Source organism: Sceloporus undulatus, chromosome 3, assembly GCF_019175285.1.
Source record: "Sceloporus undulatus isolate JIND9_A2432 ecotype Alabama chromosome 3, SceUnd_v1.1, whole genome shotgun sequence".
Classification (NCBI taxonomy): Eukaryota; Metazoa; Chordata; class Lepidosauria; order Squamata; family Phrynosomatidae; genus Sceloporus; species Sceloporus undulatus.
Genome location: NC_056524.1, coordinates 231,898,894 through 231,909,936, shown reverse-complemented (window position 1 = coordinate 231,909,936; position 11,043 = coordinate 231,898,894). Strand labels below are relative to the sequence as shown.

General features: G+C 44.2%; 1 protein-coding gene across 2 annotated transcripts in view; it reads left to right on the top strand.

The window, feature by feature from the left end:
* Positions 1–11,043, top strand: part of AP1S3 (adaptor related protein complex 1 subunit sigma 3) — a 44,408-nt gene that overhangs the window by 18,730 nt on the left and 14,635 nt on the right. For both annotated transcript variants that reach the window (XM_042459612.1, XM_042459610.1), the window contains exons 2-4: positions 6,003–6,181; positions 7,970–8,078; positions 10,295–10,432. In XM_042459612.1, the coding sequence (XP_042315546.1) occupies positions 6,003–6,181; positions 7,970–8,078; positions 10,295–10,432 (426 nt within the window). The remainder of the gene's footprint in view (positions 1–6,002; positions 6,182–7,969; positions 8,079–10,294; positions 10,433–11,043) is intronic.

Below are 11,043 nucleotides of genomic sequence, written 5' to 3'. Positions count from 1 at the left end.
TAATAATAATAATAATAATAATAATAATAATAATAATAATAATAATAATAATAATAATCTTTATTTATACCCCGCCTTTCCACGATGTGATCAAGGCGGCTTACAGATAGAAGACAATAAATTACAAGTTAAAATATTACATATAAAAATTAAAACATCGTCAGAGGAGTAGGGACGGGAAACAAGCAATCAAAATATCAGGGCAAGAATAGAACAACAACTTTAAGGTAATTGGGGCAAAAAACAAAATTACTAAGGTGGGAATGCCAGCCGAAATAAGTGAGTTTTTAGATCTTTTTTAAAAGAAAGTAACGATGCAGAGGAACGAAGCTGTACAGGAAGCTTGTTCCACAAAGTGGGGGCAAAGATAGTAAAGGCCCTCTGTGAGGTCGTTACAAAGCGAGACTTAGGGACCTCCAACAGGTTGGCCCCAGATGTTCTGAGTGTGCGGGGCGGACTATATGGGGAGAGGCGGTCCTCCAAGTACCCTGGACGCAAGCCATTTAGGTGCCATTAAGTCTATCCTGGCACTTTTTTCCTTGACCTTCTTCAGTAATTGCTTCAGGTCTTTGCTGGTTTCTGCTAGTAATATTCTGTCATCTGTGTGTCTAAGGTTGCTAATGTTCTGTCCTCCAATCTTCACTCCTCCTGCCTCTGGGTCTGGTTGAATAAATAGGATAATATAATACAGCCTTGCCTAACCCCTTTGCCAATTGGAAACTATTCTGTTTCTCCATATTCAGTTCTGATGACAGCCTCTTGCCCTGAGTACAGGTCATGCATCAGGACAATCAAGTGTAGTGGCACTCTCATTTCTTTGAGGGCATTTCATAGCTTTTCATGGTCTCTGCAGTCAAAGGCTTTGCTGTAGTCAATAAAACACATGTAGATTTTCTTTTGGAATTCTCTGGTTGGCTCCATTATCCATCATATGTTTGCAGTCTGATCCCTAATGACTCTTTTTTTCCTGAATCTAGCTTGCATCTCTAGGATCTGTCACTCCATGTATAGTTGGAGTCTTTGCTGCAAAACTTTGAGCATGACTTGATCGTTAAGGTTGTTTTAAATTCAGACAGTGTATTCAGTTGGTAAATCTCTTCTGGCAGGTTGTTCCACAGCCTAGGGGTGACTGAAGAAAAAGTTTTCTGGCTGGCAGGCACCAACCTAGTCCTGGATGACTGGAATAAATGTCTTCCAAAAGACCTGAGTGTACAGGGCAGATTGTATAGGAGCAGGGCTGGCTCTAGGTATTTTGCCACCCTAGGCGAGAAATATTTTGGCACCCCTGTTGCCCGTCATAATTATTTTCACCCCTTGATTTCTGCAGTTTCGTTTGTTAAAGCTAAACATGACATAAAACTTAGGTTCCAATCTCTTGTCACAGTATTGAAAATTAGTCAAAAAGCCAATTAGGTTTTTGCAGGTTAAAGACTTTTTTTTATTGCTGAGATATTTGGAATGGAGACTAATTCATACATATTCCTTTTGCAAGCTGGAAGCATTACTCATTCTAATGATGTGGGAAAATTCTGGATCCCATCCCCTTGAATTTGTGGGGTAGTAGTGGTCCATCTATGATCCCTAAAAACTAAAAATCTTCACCCAAGGGGCAGAAAAGGCTGTCACAAGAAAGAGAAGAAAACCAGTAGGGTTACCAGGTGAGAGGACCAGGGCTGCTGCCACACTGCAGAATTAATGCAGTTTGACACCACGTTAGGTGCCCTTGGCTCTCACAGTGACCGGCTGTTCTAACTGCAAAGGAGGACAAGGCACTGAAAAATGTAGGTCTTTCAAGTAAAATGGAGGACATGACTAAGTAAAAGCTAAAGCCCCTCATATAAATATAAATTCATGCTTCTTAGTGATGCTCAAAAGGGAGGACATTTTTGGAATTCCTCCTGGACAGAAGACTAAAATGTAAGAATATACCCCAGAAAAAAAGGACATCTGGTCATCTTGCTGGTTCCATGCTATGGAGCCCTGGGATTTGTAGTTTGTTGTGGCTAGGGTTGTCATATCCTGCCGGTAGGCAGGGCATGCACGGTTTTGGTGGTACTGGTACGGTCACGTCCCGGTTCCCGCCAAATCCTGCCTCTGGAGCTGGCTCTGGGGCCTGGCCTGCCGATGCGGCCATTGCCCCAGGCAGAGGCCATTAATGTGGCCGGTCAGTCGGCCACCCACCACCTCCTCCTCCGCGCTCCACCTTCTGGGTGGACCGCGGCGGCTGCTGCACCGCCCAAGGCAGCTGTGCGGGCCGCGAATGGCTGCGGCTTGCGCGTGCCATGTGTTAGCACGTGCGCGCCGCGCTAGTTTGCACAGCGCCAGCCGGCCACCCACCTCCTCCTCCTCCGCCTCCTCCATGGGCTGCAGTTGCCTGGGCGGTGGCTGGCTGTGGTTTGCATGCGCTGCGCTTCCACGCGAGCACGCGCGCAGTTTGGCAGCAGCTCCTCTCCATCAGGTTGGCTGGCCAATAGGAAGACAGCAGGGGCGGGGCTGTTTCTAGCCCCAGTCTCCTATTGGCCAGCCTCAGGAAGCTTCAGAGAAGGAGGCAGCTTCAGAAGAGGAGGAGGAGCACTGAGAGCCTCTGGCTCTCGGCCAGGGGGAGGAGAATGGGCCATTTCCTGGCGCGATTTGGCACCAAGTATGAAGAGGAGGAGAGGAGGTGAGTGGCTATTTGCACAATTTTTATTTTACATTTCTGCCATCTGCCTAGGAATAATGCCAAAATGTCTTCCATTTTGATCATGCCTAAGAAACATGCATTTATATTTACATGTGTCCTCCATGTAAAAAAATAAATAAAAATAAATAAATAAATAAATAAAAAGTGTCCTACATTTGAAAATGTTGTCCTACATTTTCCCGGTTTGCAGGTCCTGACCTATGGCAATCCTAGTTGTGGCTCCACTGCTCTCTGACTGAGAAGGCGAATTCTCCTCCAAAAATCCAAATCCCAGGATTCCATAGCATGGAGCCAGGACAGTTAAAGTGGTGTCCAATTGAATTATTTCTGCAGTGTAGATGCAGCCTATGAAACAAGGATGGGAATGGCTCCAGGGTCAGAAAAAAAAGACACACAGTAGGCACACCATTTACAGCGCTTTAGAAATAAACTATAATATTAATAATAATAACAACAACAACAACAACAACAATAACACCACCAAGAGTGGGCAAGCCACACTCTCTCAGCCTCAGAGGAAGGCCATGGCAAAGCTTCTCTGAACTCATATTTCCAAGAAAACCCCATGGTAGGTTTGCCTCAGGGCAGGGCAGACCTCCTCTTCCAGGACATGTCCTCCATTCCAACCTTCTGTCCAGGAGGTTTTCTAAAACATCCTCCATTTTGAGCATGGCTAAGAAGCATGCATTTACATTTCTAGGAGTGTTTTGAGCTTTTCTTGAGTCCTGTCCTCTCTTTTTCTTGAATGTCTTCCATTTTGTGGTGCCTTCTTTTGCGGTGAAGGCATCTGGACACCCTGGGAAGAAGACCAAGCTTTTAAAGTGGGTTGTTGGAGCCAGTGTGGACTAGTTGTTTGAGCGCTGGATTATGGCTCTGGGTTCAAATCCCAGCTGGAGGCATCACACTCTCTCAGCCTCAGAGGAAGGCCATGGTGACCCTCCTCTGAACAAACCTTGCCAAGGAAACCCCAAGAGAGGGTGGCCAGGAGGCAGAAAGGACTTGAGGACACACAGCAACAAACAACAACAACAACAATGGGGTCTAGGAATCAGAGAAAAGGGTGAGTGAGTGGGAAGGGAGGCAAAAGTGGGTGGATAGGGAAGGAATAGGGCCAAAGTCTGGGAAGGAGAAGTAGTTATGGGGGGGGGGGAGAAATTGGCGAGAGAGAGAGAAGGAGAGAGGAAGGAAGGAACAAAGAGAAGGAGGGAGGGGGGAAGGAAGGAAGGAAAGAAAGAAAGAAGAGGGAAGAAAGGGGGGAGGTAGGAAAGAAGGAAGGAAGGCAAGAAGGAAGGGGGAAGGAGGGAGGGACAGGAGAAAAGAAAGAGGGAAGGAAGGAAGGAAGGAAAAGGAGAGAAGGAAGGAAAGAAGGGGAAAGGAAAGAAGATAGAGAGAAGGAAGGAGGGAGAAGGGAGGCACTCCAACTCCCAGAATTCCATAGCCTTGAGCCAGAAAGAGGTAAAGCAGTGCCAAACTGGGTTAATTCTCCAGTGTGGATGCAGCCCAGGAGTTGCAGAGCGCAGCAAACTTCTTGCCTCCTTCCAGCTTCAAGCAGCCCTCTCTTCCTGCTACTCAGAGGCTGGCAGTGCTGCTGACTGCTTTGCTTGCCTGATTCTATGATCCTCAGGCTAAAGCCACTCTCTCTCTTTCTCTCTCTGGCGTCCTAGAGGTTGGCGCCCTAGGCAGCTGCCTAGTTCACCTATACGGACGAGCCAGCCCTGTATAGGACAAGATGATGCTGTGGGTAACCTGGACCCAAACCATATTTGTACATTACCTAGAAACTAATTGGCAGCAAGTGGAGTGATTTTAATAATGGTGTGATGTAATTACTTTTAGATGTACAATCTGGCTGCCATGTTTTAAACCAACTGGAGTTTCTGTACTTGGTACAGACACATTTCAGCACTTTTCAGACATCCAGCCTTGAGGTTAGCAGTGCTTGCATTTCCATCTTTGGGTCTTCCAGCTCCATCTTTAGGGGCATAGCTGGCATAACAGCCAAACTTATAGTAAGCACTCCTGGCTGTCACATCTATCTGAGCTGTCATTTGACGTGATAGATCCAGAAGCACCCGCAAGCTGTGAACACAGTCTTTTGGCGGAGTGTAACCTCATCCAGGTCTGGTTGACCTAACCTGCAAACCCATTTACCATGGTGAAAGAAGTGAGGCAGGCTCACATGAACTTGCAGGGAGTCTTTCCTCCTCCTCCACCACCACCACCATGACTGTAAAGAGGAGATGATGAACTTCTAGTTCTGTTTTAGATTTAATCACAGTTTAACATATCATCTGAAAACTAAATGGTGATTAATCTTAGTTATACTTAGTGTAAACAAAGTAGACTCACTATCCATGGTCAGAACTTGAACGTTATTCTTGCTAGCCATAGGCCCGGTACAAATGGGCCCAAAAGGGCAAGCTGGGGATGCCTTTCATTGCTGCGCAGTAGCGTTGCAGCAACCAAATTGTGCAGTGCCACTGCATAGCAAAAAAGGAGCGCTAAAAAGTGGCTCCTTTTTGCGCCACCACAAGCAGCCTGGGGTGGCACATACACATCGCTGCTGCACTGCTCCATTTGGATGCAGCACAGCAGAGACGTCATCGCTACACGTGCCATCTGTACGGCGCTGTGCAGCTATGATGCACTAGTCACATGCTAGGGTTGTGGGGTATGTAAGCGCTCTGCCCCAAGGCAATCCTAGCATGTGATGAGGGCGTTGTTTAGGGCCCGTTTGTACCGGGCCATAGTTAGCTTTACCACACTATCTCCAAGTTCAGACAACAGGGAATTCTGTGATTCATGAAAAACAGAAGCAAAATCCTTGTCACTGCACTGGAGAAGGAGGAGGAGAAAGGGAAGAGCTTGGAAACTGAAACTTGCTATGGCTTAAACTATGGTCAAGCCTTACATCGGGTATGGATAATTCTGGAAGACTAGGAGCCACATTAACCCCCTCTGGGAAAACCTGGAGGGTATCACTCACACTATACCCCTTTTTAAAAGCCCCCTTACGGGACATTTTGAGGTTAATTTTTTAATTAGTTTTTCCTAATTTTGTTTTGACTCCTGGAGGGCCCAGCCCATAGGGCCTTCAAACAGTTGACATGCCCTCCATGTGCCATAGAGGTCATTTTGGAGCGCCTGGAGGGAGGCTTAAGGACCACAAAAATGGCCCTGAGGTTCACATACAGCCCACCTTACATTGACCTGGAGGGGCATGCCCACCAAGGCAGACCTTAGATGAAGGTAGTTTTCAAGAGAGGTAGCTATCTCTGTCTTTGTCTCCATATTACTGAGTTGTTTTGTTTTACTCCAGATACGCTTTATGCTGCTCTTCAGCCGACAAGGGAAATTAAGACTTCAAAAGTGGTTTATTACACTGCCTGAAAAAGAGCGAAAGAAGATCACTCGAGAAATTGTGCAGATTGTTCTGGCTCGCAATCAAAAAATGAGCAGCTTTGTTGACTGGAAAGACCTTAAGCTTGTTTACAAAAGGTGTGGGTAGTTTTCGTAAATCATCTTTTTACATAAATGATCCTTCCTTCCAATGAGATTTTAGAGGAGTGGCACAAAGTCCAAAATAATTTCTTTATTTTTCTGAGAAACTTGATATTCGTAAAAGACAGCTTGATTATAAATCAAGACTAGCTTGTCTGCCTTGGCTGGATGAACTGGCAAACAAAATGAATGGCAGTTACATTCAGAAAATACTTGTATTACTTACTGCTGAAAGATAAAGGCAGCAGGAACCACAGCAATTAGTTGAAGAAAGTATGTGTTCCTTGAAACCTACTACTATAATTTAAAGACAACCTCCTATAAGAAACATATGTATTCTATACCAATATGCAGATACTTTATTTAAATTTTGATGCTCTATATTATTTAATTGGAATAAATGTAATAAAGAATTATCATAGAGAGCATGTTTTGTGAAATAAATGCATATTCATTAAGAGATCAAATTCTAGTGATTTCATGGGAATTTGTGCACTGGAACTTCTCTAGATTCTTTCACTTAATCTTTTCATCTTTTGGATATCTACTGGCTTAATTTCAAAACTTTATAAAGACCATGAGTGGAAGAATAGTCCCGTTTGGATATTCAGAATAAGGTTAAATCCCTATGTATGAGTAGGCAAGCCCTGCTCCCCACACCCAAAGGCCGTGTCTTGTTTGCATTGGGGTTATAGTATGAGCAGAACAGCTCCACAGAGCAAGTTACACATTATATTATATGTGGTGTAGGATGATCCCCAATATGAGGTGCCTGTAAAATTAGTCTGTACATATTCTATTACAGGATAGAAACAAAATTAGCACTGTTATTTATGAGGAAATGTACTTACAAAAAGACCACTGGTCTGTATAGTTAAGAATAGTCTACACCACCAGCAAGGCCATGGAAATGTGTCCCAATGCAAGTGAAGGGATTCTTGTGTGAACTAAATGAGAGCAACTCTCCAGAGTTTTATTCAGAAACGTTTCCAAGTCTTCTTTGGAGATGTCAGGGAACCTTGACCCCAGACCTTTTGTATGCAGGGCTTGCATTTTGTCTCACGCAGAGTCATGGCTCAGAACAGGTTACACAGGGTTATGGCTTTGACAAGTAGGGAGTCACACAGCAGTGAGAGAAGTCTGCCTGGAAAGACAAGCATTTATTTTTGATTCCATTATCATTATTTATTATTGCACTAAATTCTAAACTCTGGCTATCTTAAATGATGCCTATCTTCTTCTTGTTGTTTTTTTTTATTAGCACCGATAAAGAAGCCACGAGTACTAATCAAGTGCACCTCTCAGATTCATTCATAATACATAAATCAATTGGGGAAAATGGTTCTTTCAGGATAACCAATCGCAGAATCAAGCACTATGGGGCTGTACAAACAGCCCTGAAGGGGCAGCATCTAGCTGCCCCTTCTTCAGCCAGATCGGGGGCGTGGCCCTGATCCAGCCTTTCGAAGGCACAAAAAGGAGCCACAAAAAGCGGTTCCTTTTTGCACCCTCGAAAAGGTGCCATAGCCATGGCAGTGCAGCTGTAAGGCACTCCTTCAGCTCTATGTCATCTGGATGCAGTGCCAGAGGTGCACCATGACACCGTACGCCATCTGGAGTGGCACACGGTGTTAGGGTGCCCTGAGGGGCAGAGTCAGGCATGCATTGTCAGGACGATATGCCCTGACTCTGCCCCCAGGCTGGCCTTTTAGGCTGATCTGTACAGGGCCTAAGTAGCATCAATATTATCCAGATAGTCTCATATTTTTCACTTATACATTTTAGGTATGCTAGTTTATATTTCTGCTGTGCAATAGAAGATGAAGATAATGAACTTTTGGCCCTAGAGGTTGTCCATCGTTATGTAGAGCTATTGGACAGATATTTTGGAAATGTAAGTATCTCTCACCCTCCAAGCACTATAAAAAGCTGTCTTTTTGTTTTGTTTTTCCTTTTGATGTCAAATGTTGTTTATTCTGTCCCCAACAATGACTTGAGATACATTGTGAATTTTTTTTTTTAGGATAGCAGGTTTGTGGGAGAAAGGGGAAAACATATGAATACCCAAATGTAATGTATTCCAATGTTTTTGTGTCATGTTTTCCCATACTGAAAGGTTAAAATGCCTCTCCTAAGGCTTAGTTACTGATACCAAGAGCTTTAAACTAGAATTTTTGGTCTCAGCCTTTGGTTCTGCCCACCACTGGAATACTTTCTCTCAAAACTTCTTTCAACTTGAATCTGGCACTAGGGTTGGTATTAGGTTTTTCTTCTCATTTTCTGCTCTTCAGTAGGAGGGGGGTTCCCCCAATTCTGCTACCACCCACTAATGGATACCCCTAAGATCAGTGCCTTAGTAGGAAGCCACTGATACATTTATTTTGCCCTTTTCCCACCTCTGACTTTTCATAGACTTCTTCTCTTCCCAAGGGAGCTGAGAATCATATAATCACAGATACCAAGTAAAGGCATGCAAACAGAGAGTGGAAAAGAGGAGACCTTTTAAGGGAAGCTTTTAGTCTAAGCAAGCACATCTTACATTAACAAGGCACCATATTCATGGAGGCACCTTCCATTGAGCTATACTGCAAAGTTAGTGACAGGAAAAGTGCAAAATAGACCACTAAGTCACTGAATGTTATGGAGGCCATTAATGGGTGGTGGCAGCTGACAGAACTTGAAACATAGAATCGCATTCAGAAACAAGATCTAAAGCAGATTTAAATTAGAAAAAAAACTGCAAATGCGGGAAATTTCCTGCAAACATGAAATAACGCAAAAATAAAGCAAATGTAAAAGGGACAAACATGGCAGCTTTTTACTTTTGGGGAGTTCCGAAAATAAAAAGCTGCCATTTTTGTCCCCTTTACGTTCACTTTATTTTTGCATTATTTCACGTTTGCAGGGATGTTGTGTCAAAAACTTCCTACATTTGCAGTTTTTTTCTAATTTAAATCTGATTTAGATCCCATTTCTGAATGGGATTTTGCTAGTGTGATAAGGTCCATAGAGTTGGAAGAGACCTCAAGGGCCATACTCCTACTCAAGAACAGAAGGTGAACAGAAAATCCTACCATCTGGAATCCATGTAGAGACACCCACCCATCTCTTGGGCTTTGTCTGCATGGGCTAAAGGTCCCATCAGAACCCCCTCCCCATTCTGGCATCATCCTATTTGAACAACCCCCCCCCCCCCCCCCGCAATCCCACTTCTGATGTGAGTAGTCCAAATGATGCTTGGTAGGTTCCACACCAGAACCAGGCTATGCCAACCTTAAAATTGAGTTAAATAGCATGCATGTTCTGCTCTAGATCTTCCTGGAAGGTCTGGAGCCCCCCATTCCCATGCCACCATGGCTGTCTCCATGGGTGTCCATCTGGGCCTCCCAATATTTTCACTGCCACTGTGGGTCACTCTTTCCAAGGTCAGAATGAGGTGCCCAGCCATTTGACCACTGCTGGGCACTTCATTCTTACCTTAGAAGTGAACAACCTGTGGCTGTGGTGGTGGATGCATGGGCAGCTCAGTGGGATGCCTGTGCAGACAGCCAGGCTGGTGCAGAAATGGAGGCCAAGGTAACAGGAGCTGGTCAAGGGAGCTGGGGGGCTAGGATACTTCAGGTGTCCCTAGAGTATCCTAGCCAGTGCAGACAAGGCCTTAGTGTTAGTATTAGTATTATTGATACATCCCTTCTAGTCTTCATTAAACCAAGAATGTTGCTTCTTGTGTTGTTGCATTGGTCAATTTTGCTTTGAAAATACAAGGTTCATGAGAGTTTGAAGTGTGTAAGTACATAGTCCTAGGAGAATCGCGTACAGTGCAACCATCTTTTAGCCTGCTCATAAGTAAAGCCCACTGATTTTAGTGGGATCTGTTTTCTGCCACATATAATTAAGGAGTCAAAGTGTGGTTGGAATGTCACATAGTGCCTTAAGCTGTTTTACATCTTTAAGTTCCTGAACTTAATGACATTCACTCTTGCATTTCCCTTGTTCATTGTCTGCCACAAGGGTGCACACATGCAGCAATTTTGTAATGAGCCTACCCATGTTACTACACCCAGTGCTGTCATTTCACATCTGAATATTTCTTTCTGTAAACTTTACTAGGTATGTGAGCTGGATATTATTTTCAATTTTGAAAAGGCCTACTTTATTCTTGATGAGTTTCTAATGGGAGGAGAAATCCAAGAAACATCCAAAAAGTCTGCAGTGAAAGCAATAGAAGACGCTGACATGTTACAAGAGGTAAGGCAGAGGACCACAGAAGAGGAAGTCAAATCAGATTTCATTTCCTCCTTCACAACAAAATGAAGAACATGAAGGTCAGGTACTTTGAATACGAGAATAAATAGGGAAGAGTCTCCATTAATTATAAAGCTGTGCAAAAGACAAATGAAAACGAATCACTGAAAATGAAATGCCAGCTAACATCTGTTGGTCACTATGGCCTTCCCTCTCTGTCCATGAAGAGAAATGTTTTCAGGCAAGGGGGGATGGGTATGTCTCCCATACTGTGGAAAGCTCATCTGTCATTGCTGCTCTGCTGCTGGCGGTATCATGATATCTGGAGAGAAGGGGAGCCTGGTAAAGTTGTAGGAGATCTTGAAAGGAATTGTGGGGCAATTGAAGCTGGATTCACTGTAGGGTAGCTAGATCGGGATATCAGGCTTTGAGATTTCAGAGCCCAGACTTGGACATCTTGATTTTGTCACTAGTGACATTTGAGAGGTGAGGGAGGAAGTGAAGTAAGGGGAGGAATGGGCCAGTGAACCTGTTGGAGGCAGTAACCATTCCAAAGCTATCTGCACCAGAGCTAGCAGTGCACAGTATATTCCAAAGATGATGATGATGATGAT